At 44.2% G+C, this 21,721-nt stretch overlaps 1 protein-coding gene and 1 long non-coding RNA gene across 9 annotated transcripts in view; one reads left to right on the top strand and one right to left on the bottom strand.

Annotated features, from left to right (window-relative positions):
• USH2A (usherin) overlaps positions 1-15,761 on the bottom strand; it is a 457,494-nt gene extending 441,733 nt beyond the window's left edge. For all 5 annotated transcript variants that reach the window (XM_081185934.1, XM_081185935.1, XM_081185936.1 and 2 more), the window contains exons 1-3: positions 15,529-15,761; positions 14,172-14,835; positions 10,328-10,493 (exon numbers count right to left, since the gene is read on the bottom strand). In XM_081185934.1, the coding sequence (XP_081042060.1) occupies positions 10,328-10,493; positions 14,172-14,656 (651 nt within the window). In that variant the 5' untranslated portion in view covers positions 14,657-14,835; positions 15,529-15,761. The remainder of the gene's footprint in view (positions 1-10,327; positions 10,494-14,171; positions 14,836-15,528) is intronic.
• The window catches only part of LOC308582714, a 45,202-nt gene continuing 36,236 nt past the window's right edge, over positions 12,756-21,721 (top strand). Inside the window, exons 1-2 of one of the 4 annotated variants that reach the window (XR_014005791.1) lie at positions 12,800-12,874; positions 14,337-14,486. This is a non-coding gene — a long non-coding RNA (uncharacterized lncRNA). Of the gene's footprint in view, positions 12,875-14,336; positions 14,487-15,832; positions 15,900-21,721 lie in introns of those variants that run through there. The other 3 variants (XR_014005790.1, XR_014005792.1, XR_014005793.1) reach the window with 3 other exon arrangements.

Here is a 21,721-nt window from a genome sequence, read left to right as displayed (position 1 = left end):
ATCCCACATTTGTGGAGTCACCACTGAAAATGCCTGTTCCCTTGTTGCCACGATTTACGCCTCCCTTGTACAAGGGCTTCTGATGACAAAAGTAAGGTCAAGGTAAGTTCATGTTGGAAGGGGAGGTCCTTGAGATATTGGGACAAAACACAATTCTGCTACGTATTCAAAACAAATTATAAATATATTTACATTTCCCCCCATTTCTAGAAATATAACTCAGTCATGTGGAGGTTACTCAAATGATCCAAACTCAAGGGAAATTATGAAAAGTAAGTGAAAAGAAAGTCACATTCTGGGTAAGCCAAAGTGACCCCTAATAATGATATTAGAAGGTAGGGGAAAAGTGTCCAGAACCCTATGCTACAGTGGGTTGCTAGAGCCTGGGGCCACATGAAGGTGGTGGGTGGGAGGAAAATGGATGGACTACACATGTGCATTCAACTGCCCAATGGTGTCTGCATTACCCAGGAGATCACAGCCACAGAAATGAGAAAAGAAGAGCTGTTCCATTGTCTAAAGAGGTCACTTCCTGGTCTGCATGGAGAAGCTATTTTCAGTGGAGCCCACCCACAGAAGCACACAGCTGTATTGAGGCAGCACCAGGTGCTGAAATTTTGCTCCTCGAACTAGGTTGTGCCTGGAGCAACCACCCCCTTGTACCCCCCATGCCACACTACTGGCTACAGTTTAATAAGCATAACAGCCTGCCCAGCCCCTTTATGGAGCCATTCATACATTTATGCAGGAGCAGTCCATCAACAAGGTGAGGTGAAGCTATTTGGCACGGGTGGCTGAGCCAACCTGCTCCCCATCACCATTGCGCCACTGCCAGCTATGCTGGGACTTTGCCTGCACCACTGCAGCAGTGCGACTGCTCTCACCCCCAGACCCTTGCTGCTGTCACTGCATTGTGGGTGCAGTGCAGGCACAGCCACAGGCAAGAGCGCAGTTGCAGTTGTGGGGCCAGCAGGGCATTTTGCCTACAGCAGCAAAATGTCCTGGGCCGGTCCTGCATACATGATCACGCTTAGGACCTTTTACAAAATATAAGTAAAACAATCAACTGGGCATCAAAATGACATCAAATTAAATAGCAGCTGGTGTGGACAGATACAGCAATAGGACTTACTCCCATGTAAATAGCACGCAGCATTTCAGCCTTACAAGTAACCAGCGAATGCAACTTGAAAAATAAAAGATGATAAAATACTTGAGGCCCAAATAATGTGAAATTACAGATAGGTGCCTTGATCACAGCCTGCGAACCTTGAGGGATGCTCCTCTTGATTTACAGTTACTTTGTACACTTAAGATGAGGAAGTAAATGTTTTGCTCAGGCTATTTAAGGTTGTCAGTTTCTTGGCATTAACTATAAAATATAGACTACCTAAAAACATTCGAGGAAAATAATAAAAAAAAAAGATTTTACAAATTGGAAAGGACAAGTTTTCTCTTGATAGTCAAACAGTTATGATGTAAAGCGGTCTCATTAAATCATAAGTACTTTAACCTTTTCTTGAAAGAACTGGAAGATTTAAAGATTTATAAAGAAATTTTGCCTAAACTAGGAAATGACTCACATTTGACATGCATTGAAATGATAATGCTGATTTCAACAGGCACTCTAAGAGCATTTTGCTCCCAGGAGAGTAATTCAGTTCTGGTTACCTCTTTGCATTTCGAATTTAAACTTTCTTTCTAGGGCTTTTAATGTGCTGCTGTCTGCCAAAACACGGCAGAGTTACACAGATATGATCAGGCAAAATAAAGGCTAGTAAAAACATAATTTAATAATTACAGACACTGAATTTGCAACAAACATTCCTAGCTGGCAGACTCTTATGGACACTCACACCATATCCAGTGTGGATATCAAAGCACAACATTCCTAAAGAACTTAAAACTTCATCCTTTTGTTTATCCTTTTAGACAGAGAATGTGAGGGAGCAATCCCAAGAAAGCTAGATTACATCTCAATCCTACAGAACAGTCAGAACAAAGATTACGTATCACCTGCAATAACTTATCTGTGGCAGGTGGTTTGTACCTGATCCAGGTGTAGCCTATCTGCTACCCTTTTCAAATCAACTGTTACCATGGGGGAGTTTCTATCAGCTGCCCTAGAGCCTCTGGCCCATAGCCTGGCCTTAAAGGCCAATAAAATAACACACAGTGGAACTGCTGGGTTTGCATGGTATACAAAGCCATTAAAAAGTGGAGGCTGAGCAAAGCTGAACTGAGTTTCTGGTCAACAAAGGGGACAGCAAGTGTTGGATTGCACCTTGGCGATTCTTTTAAGAGATGGCAGCCTGGAAACCTTGTTCCTTCCACTTTATTGAGTGAGTAGTAGCCATCTCTCAATCTTCTCTCCAAAAGGATCCAATAGTAAAGGTCTTACTACTAGCATATAAAGCCCTAAGCAACCTGGGGCCAGTGAACTTAAAAGATCACCTCATTCCTTATACCTGTGCCTGATCTTTATAATCTGACCCTGAGGCAGATCTTGCAGCGCGTGGCACTGTCAGGCTGTCGTCAGCAAGAAACTGTGCATTTAATGTGTTGGCACTAGGATTAATGAACTCTCTAACTAATGAAATCAAGCTAGCACCGTCTGGTAATGAATTTTAGGCACCAACCTGAGAGTTGGCTATTCAAGCAACCCTTCTTATGAAAACAAATTACTGTTCCTGTAACTTTCCAGTCATACGACCCATGCTTTCCCCCCCCCCCTTGATTTCATTCTTACATTGTTTTGGTTTTAACTGATATTTTGTACTTCTCATAGTTTTTTGTTTAAATCAGTTTCACGATATACAAATAAATAAAACAGTTCTGGGGCTGGGAAGCCAGTTTGGGCCCTGACACTAGTATTGGGAAGGTGAGGAAAGGCCAGCTGTTGACATCTTAGTTACTGTAGTGGAAGGTTGGAACATGGAATTTTGGACTAGCATCATAATTTTTTCCTCATAGAAATGGATTTCCCACTGTCAAAAAGTTTATTCGGTTATGAGTTAACATATGAAGCTGCCTTATACAAAGTCAGACCACTGCTCTATCAGGCTCAGTATTCTATACTCTGATGGTAGCTGTCTAGAGGCTTCTAAAAGTGGAAATTTTGGAGGTGGACAAACCTCACAAAAATGGTGCAGAGAAAACATATTTGTGTGTCTTAGGCCAATATACACAAAACCTGGGCTAGAGGGACGACTAGGAAATCTTTGAAGAACAAAACAACAGGTGTTACCAGCAGTGGCATAGCGTGGGTTGTCAGCACCCGGGGCAAGGCAAGTAATTTGCGCCCCCTAACCCGTGGATTTTAGCACTCGAGTGCGAGCGAGCGCCCCCCAGATGTTGCGCCCGGCCCCCCTGCACCCCCCACGCTACGCCACTGGGGCTGGGGGCGAGCGAAGGAGCCAAGGACCCCCCCAAAGGCTCAGCAGGAATTTATTAAATTTATTATTTGCGGAGCCCCCGCGGGCCGAGGCAGCCGAAGCCCCCTCCCCTCGGGCGCCTCCCCGCCCCCTCCTCTCCTTGGGCTGTAGGTGGAGCTCCAGATCCGGGCTTGGCGAGCGCCTCTCCTCCTCCCGGCCGGGTCCGGGGGCTTCCAGCCGTGCTCCGTCCTCGCCCCCCCCCGGCTGAGACTTGCGCTGAGAGCCGGAGCCAGCGGCGCCCCCTTCTGCCGGGATACCCTCGCCTGCCCACCGGCTTCCTCTCGGAGGGTTTTGGGGAGCGCAGGGCACGGCGAGGCCCCTCGGAACTCTCCTCCCTCCCAGTCGGCAAAGCAGCCACCGCCTGTGGCTGGGCCGAGGGGATGGCGGCGGCGGCGGGGTGCGGAGGCTGCCCGTGCCCAGCCAGGCGTCGGTGGCGGCGTCGGCGCTGCTGCAGCGGCTGCTCCTCCTGCGAGCAGTGAGTGGAGCGCAGCCGCAGCGGCGGCGGGGGGCGCGCGCGCGCTAGGGCGGAAGGCTGGCGGCGGCGGCGGGGAGCCCGGCGGAGGAAGGAACTTGTCCCTTCCCTCTGGACTCACGCCCCCCCCCCCCAGATGTTGCGCCCGGTGCGGCCGGCACCCCTGGCACCCCCACGCTACGCCACTGGTTGCCAGGGGCCTTGCACATGCAAACACAGCACCTTATGCATAAAACATTTGGCCTCTTGCTGAACTGTGGCCTCTCCTCACCCAAACTTTTCTGAGACCCATATCCTCAAGTTGTGGAAGTTATATCTACAAACAAACCTCATGGGAACAGCCCTCATAATAGTGGTAAGTTCAAGCCACAGACCTGCAAAGCCTAAGTCACATGTTGTCAGGCTTCAGGGAATCAGCTTCTCCCCCCGGACAGTAGATAAGCAGAACAAAGGAAAATGAGTTTTCTTACCAGTTAGGAACTTTAATGATCACAGCGAGAGAACAAATAATCCATTTCCTAGGAATGGTGGTGCTCCCAATTAAGAGGTCCACCCACTTCCTCCCTAGTCACCTGCATCACTACTGCGTCTTGTAACCTGAGCTCGTAATCTATGTGCTTTCTGTTCTGCCACCCTATCAGCTCTTCTTGTCCCTGAGCTGGGTGGATGAATGTTTTCCAGAGACAGTGAATCCGTTAGCTCTCTCTCTTCCCAGTGCTGCTTCTCCTAGCTGTTCCCCATCCAGTATTTCCCAGCTTCTGCCTTCTGAACTATGTCCCTCTGCAAACCACTGTTCCAAATCTACACTGTCCTCCTGCTCCTGGAAAGATTCAGGATCCTAATCAGGAGCAGGGGGGAGGCTCCCACCATTCCTCCTCAGTGCAGCCCTCCTCAGCACGGTCCCTGACATCTGTGTGCATTAAGTCTGAGCAGCTATTCCATCAGACTATAGGAAAGTGAAAGAGATGGGACTGTGGGGCCTACCAGTAGCTCTTCTTCTTGTACTTTACTCCAACTGGTCATTACAAGAATTCTATAGCTGAGAAAGCATCATTGAATTTTGCCTTCTCCCTCCTTCCCTCCAATTGTTTTCCCTTTTGTGTTGTGTCTTTTAGATTTAAATCGTGAAGGCAGGGACTTTCGTATAGCTGACATTTGTACTCTACTCCAGCAACATTTTTTTATTAGCTGAAAACTGGGATAAAAATGCTTTAAATAAATAATCAAGCAAGCTTGGCTGGACAATTTGGAAACTCCAAGCATTTCATGATAGGTCTCTCTGCAATCTCTGTTTAAGACCAGGATTGGCACAGAAGACATGGTTGCATCCTAATCATTTAAGAAAATGTGACCTAATTTTCACAGCAAAATCCCAGCATTTAGCAACTTTTCAGTCCACAAGGTGTGGTTGACAGTAATAGCATAAATGTAACATCTTCTGGGTGTAAAGTTCATTAGCTTGGCCTTAAGGTCACTGCTTTTAATCCAACAACCAAACATTTTTTTCACACCAATTTGCTGGTACATCAAGAAGAAGAAATAGAGAGAACCAAAGGAGGGAGGAATAATAAAAGGTAGGAATTGGTTTTTCAAGAAATTATCAAAAACAATTCTGACTTAAAGAAAACTGCTGCACACAAGTGCTGAAAAGGTTAACAAATGATTTATATTGTTTCAAAATAGCTGTCAGTCACAACATGTCTGCCAGTACCTCCTATAGTGCTCATGAAAGGTCTCATAATGCATGAGGAACTGTTTGCTCTTCCTACTCAGTTCCTGTTTACACTGGATTGGCCTCTTCTACATGTCCCCATGGCAGCCATTTTGTGTAATGTCACACTCCCACAGCAGACATTTTGTGAGTAGTGCCCATAGCACTTCCTCAAGATTTCAATTGTACCCACCGGCCCCAAAAGGTCGCCAACCCCTCATTTAGAACATGTAGTCTCTTATACAAAGTACTTAATAAGTAGTTGAAGTACCATTTGCATCATCAAATAAATGAATAAACAAGCAAACAACATGTAAACTTTAGACATTGGGGATGGATGGATGAATAGCATCCTGGGTTTAAGAAGTATCATATACAGGGATTGCATAGTGATCGCACCATTAGTTCAATCCAGTACAGAAAGAACTGTTCACATACAAGTTATACTTCACATAAATTAGCAATCACATAAGTAGAAAAGTGCTGGTGTATTTGTGTGAGTAAAATGCAATGTTCTAAACTATACAGATTGCCAATACCCTGATAGTACTGATATCCTCTTTGATAGGCATCCCATTATTAGTTAAGAAGAGCTTGATGGATCAGGCCAATGGCCCATCTAGTCCAGCATCATATTCTCACAGTGGCCAACCAGCCACTTACATTCCTTTTTTAGATTAACTTAACCACCTCAAACAAGCTGGCATCACCAGCAAATGTCACTGCTTGCCCCTAAATCTGTATCATTCATGAACAAGTTTAAAAGCTCAGGACCCAAATCTGATTCTTAGGGGGACTCCACTTACATTCCTCTGTTTTCAGGGGAGGGAGGTGCTGACATACCAACTTCCTGGAACTGCAGAGTTCTGTATTAAATTCACTCCACCTCAACCTGTTTCCCTCGCCTCAATAAACAAATTGCTGCTTCGATTTTAGTTTTCCAGTTCTTTCCAGCCACACCCTTCAAATTAGTGCTGGACTCACAATTTGTCTATCGATTGATTCATCAATTGCCAATAGCTCAAATCACACCTCAAATAGATGAACATTTATTGAATCTTTTCTCTCTCTTTGCTGTATCTAATCAGCCAGCATGCTGTAAGTTTTTGTGGTAAACCATATCCGTGTGCATGGGCCCCTCTCTGCAGGAAATAAGAGGGTGGATGCACCTCTGGTAACTTGGCAAGCAATGCTTTGCTTACAGACCCGGTAGAAAGCAAAAAACGTTAGCTGAACAATTCCATTTACCTTCACTGCAAGACCAGAGCCCGGCTAGCTCAGTTGGTAGAGCATGAGACTCTTGATCTCAGGGTCATGGGTTCGAGCCCCACATTGGGTGCCAGATGAAGTGAAGGACATGAGGCAGGAGTTGATAATGCAGGTGAGCTGCGCACAGGTGAGCTGCAAGCAAGCTGCTGGCCAGCTCTGTGGAGGCTCCTTTTATTGACACAATATGCAAACCCAGGTGGATACATTTTCCAGTCCCGAGATAGTGGGGTGGTACAAAGTTATTTTGGCACCTGTTTCCACCACGTCATTTCCCCCTTGCACAATGTATGATGAAGGAGACAAAGGTCTCAGAGATAAAGGTTACAGACAGGACACCGCAGACTACTGAGACCGCAAAAGGTTAGACAGAGGGCACGATGTTCAAACAGCTGTGGCTTTGTTTGTGAGGGGGAGTGTGCTCCGCACCCGAAGGTCACGCGTGCAGGCAGGCTGAGGCTGCCTGCTGGTGGTGAGTGTGCTCTGCAACCAGCAATCATCCCTACACCACTTACTTACTTTTTTAGATTAGCCTAACCACCTTGAACAAGTTGGCATCACCAGCAAATGTGACCATCTCACTGCTTGCCCCTAAATCTGCATCATTCATGAACAAGTTAAAAAGCTCAGGACCCAAATCTGAATCTTAGGGGACTCCACTTACATTCCACTGTTTTGAGAACTCTTCATTCATTCCTACTCTGCTTCTTGTTTTTTCACTAGGTACTGATCCATAAATGGACCTGTTTTATCCTTTGATGGTTAAGCATATTCAGGAGTTTGGGGTGAATTGCTTTATCAAATGATTTTTGAAACTCTAACCTCCTATCCATACATAGGCGCCGACTCCATGGGGCTTGAGGGGGCCCGAGCCCCCTCAAAAATTCGTTTGGGGGGGCTTAGCCCCCCCAATAATCTCGGGCGGCGGTGGGCGCGTCCGCGGCTTTTATAGGGCGCCCGGCGCGCACCAGCTCGATAACGGGCACCTGCGCGGCGGGGGGCGCCGGGCCGGGGGAGGGGGGCGGCCGGCCTGTCTCCTTGGCAACCCCATTGAGCAGCGCCGGCTCCCCCGGGAGGGCCATCCCCCCGCGCCGCCGATCGCCAACACCGCCGACGCTGTGGCTGCCCGAGCCCGAGCCTGAGCCTGAGCCCGACCCGGAGCCCGAGCCTGAGCCTGAGCCCGACCCGGAGCCCGAGCCCGACCCGGAGCCTGAGCCCGAGCCCGAGCCCGAGCCCGTCAGTCAGTCAGTCAGGAAGGAAGGAGAAATGGGGAGGGAGACGAGGGAGGAAAATTGCGCGCAGGGTGAAGAAAGGAGAAGGGCGAACAAGACGAGCTTCCAACCCAAAAAAGGGCTGGAAGACTGGGAGGATGCAGGATCGGGAAAGAAAGCGACGCCTTCCCCGCCCGCGACGTCGCCCGCTTGTCATTGGCAGCGCAGCGGGCGCCCAGAGGGGCTGGGCACCAGCGCAGGGCCGCTCCGCAGCCGCGGAGGACAGCTGCTGCGCGGCTAGCAAGGTGCGCCGCATAGAGCGCGGCCCTTGTGTGGCCCGGTGGCCAGGCAAGCTCGGGCGGGGACCCCCATGCGAATCTAAGACGGGAGAAGAGGGCAGAGCAAAGGGGGTCCCTTCCCCAACCTCCGGCTCTGAGACTTCCCTGCGCCCCAAAAAAGCGAAAGGATTTTCTCTTCTTTTTTTTCATAAATATTTTATTAAGTTTTCAAATACAAAGTTAGAAACATACACTGAAGAAAAAAGTAAAAGAACAAGAAAAAGAAAAAAAGAAAAAGAAGAAAAGAAAACCAACCATTCAACACATTTTTTATATAACTAACTGGACTTCCTCGCATCTCCCTTACCCTGCATTCTTTATAATAAAGATATCAGCAAATTATTACCTTGTTTCGTACCTTATTTTGTACTTTTCAAATACTATACCTCTAAATTTAACATACTTTTCATCAGTTACTTATATCTTAAATTAAACATAGTATTACCTTAGATTTTGACCTTTTCTTACTTAAAATATAATTTCCTGTTTCCCAAATCTAATTGCTGAAGCTATAGTTTCCGAATCGTGTAAATTTTTAACATTCATACAACTTATATTGTTTTTGTAAATAGTCCTTAAATTTTTTCCAGTCCTCTTCCGTTGTTTCTTCTCCCAAATCTCGGATTCTGCCAGTCATTTCAGCCAGTTCCATGTAGTCCATCAATTGCGTCTGCCACTCTTCCAGTGTGGGCAAATCTTGTGTCTTCCAATATTTTGCGATAAGTATTCTTGCTGCTGTAGTTGCATACATAAAGAAAGTTCTATCCTTCTTTAACACTTTCTGGCCAACAATGCCCAAGAGGAAGGCCTCTGGTTTCTTGGGAAAGGTATACTTAAATACCTTTTTAAACTCATTATAGATCATTTCCCAGAAGGCCTTCACTTTTGGACAAGTCCACCAGAGGTGAAAGAATGTCCCTTCAGCCTCCTTACATTTCCAACATTTATTATCAGACAGGTGATATATTTTTGCAAGCTTGACTGGGGTCATGTACCACCTATAAATCATTTTCATAATATTTTCCTTCAAGGCATTACATGCCGTGAATTTCATTCCGGTGGTCCATAACCTTTCCCAGTCCTCAAACATGATGTTATACCCAATATCCTGAGCCCATTTTATCATGGCTGATTTGACTGTCTCATCCTGAGTGATTTTCTCTTCAACCTGCCCTCCATCCTCTTGCAGAAAACTCTTTGCCTGCCCTGCCCGTATCTCGTTTTTGCTTTTTAATTCCACACACGCACCCTTCGGACTTTGTGGCAATCGGGCGCGCGGGTGCGTTTCCTAAGAGAGTGAGGACCCCCGCCTCCTCCCCACCTGCTCCCTCGCCAGCCAGCCAGCCGCGCGCCCTAGCCGGAGAGCCCCGGCCGTCCCCGTCGCGCAATCGGCTGGATCTCCCTTCAGCAGGCCGTGCTCACAACTCGGCCCAGGGACCCCCAGCAGCGGATCTCCGGCTCAGCTGAAGAATCCGGCAACAAGCCCCCTCCTCCCCAATCGCTCCGCCGAAATACGCTCCAAAACCCCCCAGATAGGCCGCCGGCCGCCAAGTCTAGTGGCGCCCTGAGCGAGGGTCTCTCCCCAACACCGCCACCTCGAACTGCGTTCTCCCGGCTACCCGAGCGAACCAGCGGCAGGACCCCGGTATGGGCCCCCCCAATATTTTTTATAAGTCGGCGCCCCTGTATCCATATACTAATCAACACTTTGTTTTTTAAAAACTCTAAAAGGTTAGCCTGACAGGATTTACCCTTTTACAATAATATATACCAGTATATAGCAATATATTTTAACCTGAACTCTGCCTCTTTGGTGTTTGTTCAGCTATGCCCCAATCATACAATTCAAGACATTACCCATGCTAAATGTGTGTGTGTGTTGTCATTTCACTCACCTGCACGCTAAGATGATTCCATTCCTTCACAAGAATTCTCCCCAGTGTCATTACTTTTATCGGTGGCTGCAGCCCATTTGCAGTGCGATAATAAAACATGGTCTCTTTCTCAGAGACTGTAAGCTTGAACACAGTCTGCCCATCAACAGCTTTCTCCACCATACACCTTTGGAAACAATAAAGAAGGAAAGTCAAAGGTCAACTTCCAGAGGAGTAGCTGAGCTGTATTACAAAAGCCACAGGAAGAAGAGGGAGAAGCGATGCCGTGTTTTGCAGGCAAATGCCTCTCTCCTTGGCTTAAGTTTTCACTTGGGATAATGCAAATGAAACATAATCATCTGTGGCAAGTGGAAGTGCATGGTGCCAATGCAGGCCACCATTGCTACCAAATGTAGAGTTGGGTTACACCACTGATGTTTCATCAATGCCTTTGTATTTTTGTGCATGCATAGAACTTGACAGGATTTTGTACATGTGCAGAATATCAGAAATGCATGGAGCAAAGCAGGCCTCAGTTCCTTTTTCATTGCAATGGTTTCTGTAGCACGGTCTTAATCATGATAACCCACTGAAGGGCAGTCCTAGGACTCAGCTAGACTGGTAAAGAAAACACGATTTATATGCGTTGTATATGCGATATAACATTGTGCCACCAGATGGTGATGTGGTGTCCCGTTTTTCTCTACCTGTTTTCCCTGTTTAAATTTACAACACTTTAAACCGAAACACTTCTTTGATGTGTCTAGATCCAGCCCTATTCTCATCCACTGTACAGAGTAGAATGCCCTCCTAAAGGTCAAATGACATGATGTAAAATTTGTCTGCATCAGTTTGGGCTATGGGTATTGTCATGAACACAGTAGGCAGAGAATGGAAATGCAATCATTTCCTCTTGTCCTGTGGTCTTCGAGAGAATCCTCCTTGCTTTGCGTGAACACTCAGCTACCTAGACTGGCCTATATGTTGCCCATACTTGGGTCCTTTGCATTTCAGACCAGTTTTAGTGGACTGAAAACAGCCTGACCTGAAAGCCAGGGTTGCAGTAGGAGCATTTGAGCTAGAATCCTCCCAGTTATTCTTTCCCTGAATATGTAGGAGTAGTATGCAGACATGTTTAGGCTGAGCAAATGTGGTTGCAAACAGCGCTGACCTCCAAAACCTTGCAAATTCCTCCCTGGCCTCAGCAACTATCATTTTTGGCATTATAATGGTAGGGTTGGGCCTTGCCGCTAAATTCAGTTGTATTCAGTTAGAATGGCATGTTCATGGCAGAATCTTTTGCTGCTCTAAAGATGATAAAATTATAACCTACTTTATGCATGATCATGTTCTTATAAGCAATACTTATATCAATAACAAACATTGAAAGTACATTAGAACGTGTGTGTGTGTGTGTGTGTGTGTGTGTGTGTTTGTAGGTTTTTTTTGGGGGGAAACAGTGTTACATTAGTTCAAAGTTCTAAGCCGCAACATGCCAAAAAATTTCTTAATACTAGTTGCTCCTAAGTCTCGTCACATTGCTTTCAACTAGATACAGTTATGGTTATGCCCGTTGACAGATTTGTGACTAACACACTTTTAATCTGATAAGATAAATAGAGCTGGACCATTACTCCCTTTCGGTAATGATTTTGATCCCATCAGTATTTGTCAACAGAATCTTTAAATCCAAACATGCAGTCTGCAAGTTTACTAAAAATGCATTTCTTAACATATTGCCAATTCTGTTTGCATGTAAACATGTTAGTTTTTCGTTAACAAATATTTGATAGAAGACACAGCCAAGTAGGAAAATATTTATGAACTGGATTTACCCAGTTCCTGGATAAACAATAATTGGATAATCCAGGGTTTATTAATTTTGCTTATCTAAAAACAAACACCCCCACATGTGGACCCCTACATGTGTCATGACTTTAGTAATAGAAGTGACCTTGATGCGTAACACTTTAAAATAAAATCCAGAATAATTGCATCAGTTCTTATTGGGAATTTTGTTTTCTTCTCTAGTATTAATATATAGCTGCTCTCCAAGAAGTTACTTCTTTTTGAAGAACGTAGACCACCTTGGTAATACTTCCTGAAATGTGGGATAACAAACATGTTAGATAATGAATAAATAAATAACTGTACCATATGTGAGAAGATGTCCTGCCATGTGCCCACTGCCAATCTAGAAACTGAAAGGGCAATGCTTTTTGCTGATCATATTTGTATTCCTCAGTGGCTTCAGTCATTGTAGACCATCAGATTCTACTGAATCAATGGATGGTCTCTGTGGGCACTTGAGCTCTTGAATCATTTCAGTCTTTCAAAGAGAGACATGACATTGAAGATGGTCTCTCAATCTGAAAAACCACTACAATACTTAAATGCAATAGGGTAGATTTGCCATTGTTCTGTCATGTATGAAACAGTGGCAGTCATAAATTGTTCTGGTGGTATGAATTGGGGCAAGGATGTTGCCCTGGCATCGCCTTGTGGACCTACAGGCTGTCACTTTGGTATTGGGTTAAACTGAAAGGTCACTAAGTAGATCCAAAACAGGTTAGCTTGCTTCACAACATTGCAACTGTAGATACAAGGTGAATCTTGTGGCTGGTGCACATACCTAGTAGATACAACATAACAATGGCATATGCCACCTTCAGTGTAATAGATTATATGTTGCATAGTAAAGAAATGAGCCTCTTAAGGAAATGTATGCCATTGGAGGGGAGAAGTAATGGATATGAGACTCTAAGATTCCATCCCTTTTGGCTGCCATAAACCCAGCTACACTGACTCATTTCATGCCAAACATTTGGTAATAAACTTGTAAATTGGGATTGCAATTGACACGGAGCATAGCAAGTCTTCCCTTATATTGCTACACCTAGAAAGTGACATTGTGTGCATTTGCAAATTTTATATGGCAATACAGTTCCATGTTTACATGTTTACCTTGTAGAAAAGTTCCCCACTTCAAAATGCAGTTGAGAGGGAAACACATGGATGATAAAAGCTCTGCACACAGAGAATAAGTACAAAACAGAAAATGCTAGGCTACAACAATTCTAACCATGTTCGTTTTCCACAGACAGAAAACATTTTCCATGGTGAAGCCATCAAACATGTGATTACCAAATGTAGTCCAAAGTGCTGGAGTCCAAGTAGGGCTGTACTGAATTATCATCATAATCATTATCACCAATCTTTGTTTATTCATCATCATATACTAACAAAAATGCTGTTATGGTGACTTACAACAGGAGTACAGAACAAATAGAAAATAAACTATTAAACCTGAAAAACAATAAGCAAAGCTAAAGGCGATCCTATATTAAATCCCACAACAGCAAGATCACCATTAAATATCCCAGCAGCAAATACCGGCAGTAGGCAAAAAGGTAAAATGAAATGCCAGGAAGAAAAGACACATCTTAGCCCGGTGCCAAAAATATGATAACACTAGCACTAGGTGGATCTCTCTAGGAAGAGTGCTTCATAGGGGAGGGGCCACTGCTGAAAAGGCCCTCTCCCTTATGGCTGTACTTCTGTCAGAGAGGGTATTTAGCAGTCCTCTTTTTATGACATCAAGGTTCAAGTAAGCACATAATGGAAAAGGCATCCTTGATAGTGGGGCACCAAGCTAAGTAAAGTTCTATAGGTAAAAAGTCGTACTTTGAATTTTCCCTGGAAAGTGGGAACATTTTGGATGCCAGTGCAGCCAGACTAGAATTGTAATATGTTCAGAGTAAGGATCAGGTTGTCACATCCATTTTATATACACCTGAACAGTAACTTTGTATGCTACTACTATGACTGATTTTACAGATTAAGTCAACACCTGCCAGCTACTTACATTACACCTTCTTTCTCAGGTTTCAACCACACTATTAAGGTAAATGATGTCCCAAGCTTCCGAGCGTGGGGAGTGGAAAAGCAACCCTTTAGGTTATGAAAAATAAAGCTTGATGAGTTGCTCAGTGATCCAGGATGCAGGTCATTCCTGTCTTTTGTGATGCAGGCACCCTGACCTTTTGAGAGCATGGCAGCATAAGGGGCAGGTGATGATCTGTATGGGCACTCCTGAATGCAAAACTGCTGGGTACAGGAGAGGATACTTTCGACAGCAGCAGAGCTTTGACAAAAAGCACTCCGGTCTGGCAGCCCACAGGTAGCCTGGGTTGGCACAATGGAAATGTTTTTGAAAGAACCCACGTTTTCAAGTCTTGGGAAGTGCCCCTGAGAGCTGGCCAGGGGTAAAGATGTATAATGAGCCATTATGAATGTTTCAATGGCATGGAACAAGAAACCACAGTGCAAGGGAAGAGCCAGGCAAATCATGTTTACAGGAAGGTCTCCTCTTGATAAGGCATCCCTAAATAAGTAATGATGACTGCATCAGTGGCAATGCCCTTGGGTACCCTGGTTTAGAGATGACGCAGCATTTCATCTTAATTTGAAATCCTGAGGGTGTCGCCCGTCTCATAACCAGCAGCAGACACATGGGAAGTGGTTAACACCTGAAAGCCAACAGAAAAACAATGTATAAGGGAAATGGGTGCTTTGTACATAATCATGCATATACCTAAGGCCAGACTGACCTACATCTGCTGGGGAGGAGAGACATCAGATGCAATAGAAAATCTATTTTATCACTGTAATGGCATATGAATGTGATTCTCCCTTGTCTGAGCTTCTTATCTTCTGGATTTAAATAACCCCACATAAATGAAGTTGTATAATACCTAAGCAAAATGCAGAACTAGATATAAGGAAGAATTATAATCACAAGGTAACTTTGATGGGGAAATGCATATGTGAAGCATGAAGCCCACAATACAGGAATTTAAAATATATATATTTTGGCACATACAGGATTTTTTTTAAGAATTATTTTGGCACAACTATCTGAAACTTCAAATTCTGTATTTGCATGTGGACCATGTATTTTATTTCAGCCACAGAGTTTTCTATAGTTGAGCCACATAGAGCCACAGCTTTACAATTCTATCTCTGAAGTGCAGAGACCTTTAACTCACGCAATGCCAACAACTGCAAGCAAAAACAAAAAACCTCACCTTCTTAGCATGCAAAGTAATTTAAACATGGCATTTAGAAGTATATAAACACATGGCACATTTTTGAAAAGATACTCTAAGGTTAAATACACATACACACACAACTTTAAGTTTGCAAAGCACTTTGCGTCTTACCCTGATTGTCCATTTCACGCAGCTCCTTTTAGCTCTCAGCAAAGCTGATTAAAAACATATCACCATCTGTCCTGCGTGACCCTTTTCCTAGCAAATGTCTGTGCTCTTTCCGATACTATAGATAGATAACTTGGTGCATATACATATATATACACACAGTACCGTGTAATTGTTATTGATAGGTAAGTTGAGTTGTTGTTGTTATTTATTGCATTTCAAAGAGACGACTGCTCAAACCTTTGGTTTGACAATTGGTTCAAATGGCAGGAACACTAGTTCCCGTTGCCTGGCAACCGTGGAGTTACCCCCAGTAATTCTTAGTAAACAGGCCTTGGCAGGAGGCGCTGTGGAAGGAACACTCAGGTTCCCAGGTAAAGTATCTCAGACAGTAAGCACTTTAAGTGGGATGCCAGGAAACTGTCTGCTCTCCTCCTGCTTACATGCAGGACTCTTAATCGCAGCGGGGGGGGGGGCGAGTCTGAAGCACTCAGGACACAACAGTGCATATCTAATTTTAAAGCAGCAGCGTAGAATATGCCGTCAACACCAATGGGGGTTGTGGGGGGGGGGAGAGGTTATGTTGCTGTTGTTTTCCTCTCTCTCAACACGCTTCATGTGTGTGAGGGAAAAGCAGTGTGTCAGCACACTCTCGCATTGTTGCTCAAATTCAAAGCATAAAATATTTAATACAGCCAGTGGCAACAAATTGGTTCTTATTCCCTTCCTTTGTGTTCAGGGGTTTCCATTCCCTGTGTTTCACCTGCTGCTTCAGCCACAGAATCTTCGTAGTTGTCAAAATGGCAGACAAAGCTTCTTTCCCACCAGAGGAAAGCAATACTCCAGTATCCCCCCCCGGGGGGGAGGGGAACCCCACCACCAAATAAGTCAGGTTTCCCTGCTCACACCCACACCGTGTGTTTAAAATCCCACCACTTTAACAGCCATGGAGAATCCTGGGAACTATCATTTATTAAGGGTGTTGGGAATTATAGTTCGGCGAGGCCAGCAACCTTAACAAACGAGAATTCTCAGGCTTCACTGAGAGGAGCCATGACTGTTGAAGTGCCTCAGGTGACAGGACTGGAACAGATTCTAATCACACGAAGGGGCTGAATTCCTCAATATTATTTACTCAATTTATATCCTGCCTTTCTTTCCAAAGAAGCCCAGGCTGGTAGAGACATCAATAATAATAATAATGGTAACAACAATATATATATTCTTTAAAAGTTTACTACTTTCCAAAAGCAGCTAACATCCCTTCAACTGGTGGTCTCAATGTTGCTGAGAACAGTGTCTTTCGGCCATCGAATGCCTGAGTAAACAGGAATGTTTTTAAATTCCTTATTAGACTTGGTCATGTGGGAGACAGATGCACCTCATGAGGAAGGGCATTGCACAAATGAGAAACTGCCACCAAAAAGGCCCTGGGTCAATAAGGCTCACACCAGGAACAGTGTTGTATACCAAAAGACCCAGGATCTGAATAATATATTATCTCACAGGGTTTTTTTATATAAAAAAACCAAACTCCATCAGTAGGGCTCCTAAGGTGCAATGTTTTAGAACCAATCAACTATCACAATATTTGTATATGTTCCTCGGTTCATTTGTCAGGTGGCCCAGTAACACAACTAGTCCACATTTTAAAGGCAGTGTGGTGTTGTAGTTAGAGTGCTGGACTAGATGCAAAACCAGGGTTCAAATGTCCCAACAGAGCCTAACTTACAGGATTCTTGAAATGATAAAGTGGGGAAAGAGAGAAGAGTATATGCCACTTTGATGTCCTTGAAGAAAAGGGGGGGGGGATATAAATATAAGAATAAAGAAACACATAAACTGGCCTAATTCATAGCTTCCATACTTACCTAGAAATGAGACTGGATTGCATACCACATACCACTCTAAATTTTGGGATGTGGTATTAAAAAAATAAAATACAGAAATGCATATTTTTTACAGGGGGGAAATGTGTAGGGAAATGCATACAATGCCAGCTGTCAAGATGACTTATAATAAAAATGTAACCCAAAAATAAAACAGAAAAAGAAATGAAGAGCATAAAAGTGGCAGAATAAGTAAGCGAAACGGTGAAACAAAAAGCAGCTGGGAGAACCAAAATCAATAAAAGAAAGGGTACTGAAACATAGACCAAATATAGAATGGTTCTTCAAATATAGCCATGGAGACAGGCACACATGGCTGGGGTGGGCATTTCAGAATCTGGTTGTGGCCTAGAAGGTGATGTCATTGGTTCTGCACTATTTAAAAAAAAAATCCCAGTGTTGCACTCCCCTGCATTCCTCCTCCACTATACCACTGGATGGGAAGTTGAGGATAGAGTTTTTGCACAGAGAGACATCTGCTAGCAGCAATGGCCAATTCACAGTAAAGAAGCAAGGAGGATAATGACTTGAGTCATCTATAGACATCCCCCTTCTCACTTATTTACTTGGAATTTACTTGGCTTTCAAGGTGAGTGGAAACCATCTCTAAAACAGAGTAATTTCTGCCAACAAAGGTATAGTTAGTTAAAGCTATGGTTTTCCCAGTCGTGATGTATGGAAGTGAGAGCTGGCAAATAGAAGGGGAAGAAATGGAGGCAGCGAGAGATTTTACTTTCTTGGGCTCCATGATCACTGCAGATGGTGACAGCAGTCACGAAATTAAAAGACGCCTGCTCCTTGGGAGAAAGGCGATGGCAAACTAGACAGCATCTTAAAAAGCAGAGACATTACCTTGCCAACAAAGGTCTGTATAGTCAAAGCCATGGTTTTCCCAGTAGTGATGTATGGAAGTGAGAGCTGGACCATAAAGAAGGCTGATCGCCAAAGAATTGATGCTTTTGAATTATGGTGCTGGAGGAGACTCTTGAGAGTCCCATGGACTGCAAGAAGATCAAACCTCTCCATTCTGAAGGAAATCAGCCCTGAGTGCTCACTGGAAGGACAGATCCTGAAGCTGAGGCTCCAATACTTTGGCCACCTCATGAGAAGAGAAGACTCCCTGGAAAAGACCCTGATGTTGGGAAAGACGGAGGGCACAAGGAGAAGGGGACGACAGAAGACGAGATGGTTGTACAGTGTTGTCGAAGCTACCAGCATGAGTTTGACCAAACTGTGGGAGGCAGTGGAAGACAAGGGTGCCTGGCATGCTCTGTCCATGGGGTCACGAAGAGTCAGACATGACTAAACGACTAAACAACAACAATCTCTGGTGATTTCAAATCATACAATAGGCTCAGGTAAGAAAATGAGGGAAGTAAATGCAGCTCATCCTGGGAATGCCCACTTGACCTGAGATAATTCTGGACTGATCACATTATTCACAAAGTGATTTGATTACGAAAGGTGAGGAGAACGGGAGACCAACAGTTTGCTCCCTCCCTCTGCCTTATTGCTTTTCCATCATGATCTATCGTAGATTTTTGCTGATAATTATGGAAAATGGGTGAGAAATATAATTTCCCCACCAAATTTGTAGTGCACACATGACCTCTGGCAGCATTCCCTTTTAAATATAAGAATAATTAAAGTTGAACACCTTAATTCATAATTGATCCCTCCATCCATCAATTTTGCTTTGTATTCTGTTCACCAAATTTTACCTCTTTGCAAAATTCTAACAATGTATTTGGTATTCAGAGTTTATTGCAATATATTTTACATATATGAATAGATTGTTGTAAATGCTGAAGCACTGACCTTCAACATTTGATCTGTCCTTGCTACTTACATAACTCCTGAGGTATTGTTTCTTCTTACGGATAGAAAGACTTAACAAAGAAATTACCCAGCAGTGCATGAGCTGGATCAATTTCACTCCATCACCTAGTGCAAAATTCCGAAGACTACCTGGAACAAAAACTTGATATTTGTTATACTCTTTAGCTCCACCCTCCAATTTGTGCAGAAAATGAGCATGAAAAAGCTATGATATGACATGATAAAGCTATGAATTTTCGTGTCCAATTTGATTGATTTGCAGGGTTCTTTTTGTACAAGTTGCTCAATGCTAAATAATAAAACTACCAAGCATGTACATTTTTAATAGCTGGAGGGGGAGCTGGGTACTGACATCTCAGAAATAATTAATAACTTGTGTTTTAAAGGGGAGGAAATTCAGTATAAACCAAGGAGATAAATACTAAAGTAAAAATTTCTGAAGAAGCAGGAGGAGGAGGCAAATATTTTATAGACCTGTTAAGAGCCTTTTAACAGCTTTAAAAATGCCATACATCACACAGCATCTTTTAGCACCAGTATTTCCTTTGTTACTAGAGAGGCAGAGCTGAAAGTTTCTTTGAAACAACAAGCTCCTGACAACAAACCCATTCACCAATTTCTTTCCATTACTAGGTTGTATTATGAGAAGTCTGTTGTCTTTGTCCATGGAGTTTTCTTGGCAGGGATACTGGAGTGGCTTGCCGGTTCCTACTCCAGGTGGATCACGTTTGGTCAAAACTCTCCACTATGACCTGTTCATCTTGGGTGCCCTGCTCGGCATAGTTCATAGCTTCTCTGAGTTCTTCAAGCCCCTTCGCCACGGCAAGGCAGTGATCCATGAAGGGGAAGTGAGAGCTGGACCATAAAGAAGGCCACCTGAAGCTGAGGCTCCAATACTTTGGCCACCTCATGAGAAGAGAAGACTCCCTGGAAAAGACCCTGATGTTGGGAAAGATGGAGGGCACAAGGAGAAGGGGACGACAGAGAATGAGATGGTTGGATGGTGTTCTTGAAGCTACCAGCATGAGTTTGATCAAACTGCGGGAGGCAGTGGAGGACAGAAGTGCCTGGCGTGCTCTGGTCCATGGGGTCACGAAGAGTCGGACACGACTAAACGACTAAACAACAACAACAACATTATGAGAAGTAGGCCACTTAGAGATAACTCTGACTGGTTGCTGAGCTGGTGAGTTTTCTCCAGTCTCTCATCTGGGCTGGGTTTGGTCATAGTGCTAAAGCCATGCTTTGGCTAACTTTGACTTGCTGAATGTCCCAACAAACCACAAAGATAAGGTGCAGCCATATTTATATGATCAAACCCTGACTTGCACATGTGTTCCATCCACTTGCACTGTCCCTTGATCTTGATGAAGGGAACATGCACTAGAACCACATGGGCAGTGGGTGTTAAGCAACACAACAAACTAGGATTAAGCCCAAGGCACAGATGTAACAACAAACCATTGTTTAGGGAAACCATGATTCACAAGTCAAGTTTAAACTTGTTGCCTGGTTTTCACTGGCTTAATAAACTAGAGTATACACAGGCTTTGTGAACCTGTGCTTCCTCTTTTCCTTTGTTCCTCCTTTATAGCAGGTAAACAAACCAGAAAGCTGTCTTTAACCATTGTTTAAGGGGTTATCTGCAACTTCTGTTTACTGGGCTGGCAAGTGAACACAGTGCTGCAAGCATTTCCACACATCCAGCTCCAACTCCTCAGAAGTCTAGAGGTGGAGATATGCTTGGGGTGCTGTGATCACTTGCCAACCTAGCCTACCGATAATTGGAGAGATCACATTAGTGAGGCCAGAGCACCTGAGATAGTAGTCCTGTAAAATCATTGCCAGGTGCAGTTAGCTGTCATTTCTCTGCACAGCCAAATCTGAGAGGCAAATGCCCAGCAAGAACATGGCCCAGCAATTCTCTTGAGCAGGAAGTGCAAAACGGTAACAAGCTCTTTGATGCAGTCAAGTGCCCAGGAGGGACTATGTTTAGGCCAGCTAACTTTTAGCAAATAAATGCTATGTTGTTTTTAAAAAAATCAGTTTTTCAAAAGTGAAAGGTTTGATGTGCAACTATACGTTCTTGAACTACTTTATATATAGGTAGGCAATCCATGACCTAGGGCACAGGTGCAGAACCTTTTGGATTCTGTGGATCAGATATTGTCAAGTGAGTGGAGCAACCCACCTGTCAATCACATCAACATAATGTCACATAATTGACAGGAGAGAGATTGTATTACACATCTAGACTTGTGCCCAGTTCTTATTGTTAATAGTTTTATTTGGGGGGGGGGGTTAAAAAAAATTAAAAATGATTGAAAGGTGGGTTGTCCCACCTACCTGTCAAAAGCCCTTGAGCTTGGGAGTTACAGCGCAGGGGCATCAGCAGCCCTATCGTTGAGCGAATTATTCACCTGATCGTTCCTTTGAAGAGATGCATGATATCGGGTGTAGGATGTGTG

The sequence above is a fragment of the Podarcis bocagei genome (genome assembly GCF_964188305.1).
Source record: "Podarcis bocagei genome assembly, chromosome: 3".
NCBI classification, from domain to species: Eukaryota; Metazoa; Chordata; class Lepidosauria; order Squamata; family Lacertidae; genus Podarcis; species Podarcis bocagei.
This window is presented reverse-complemented; position numbering and strand designations above follow the sequence as displayed.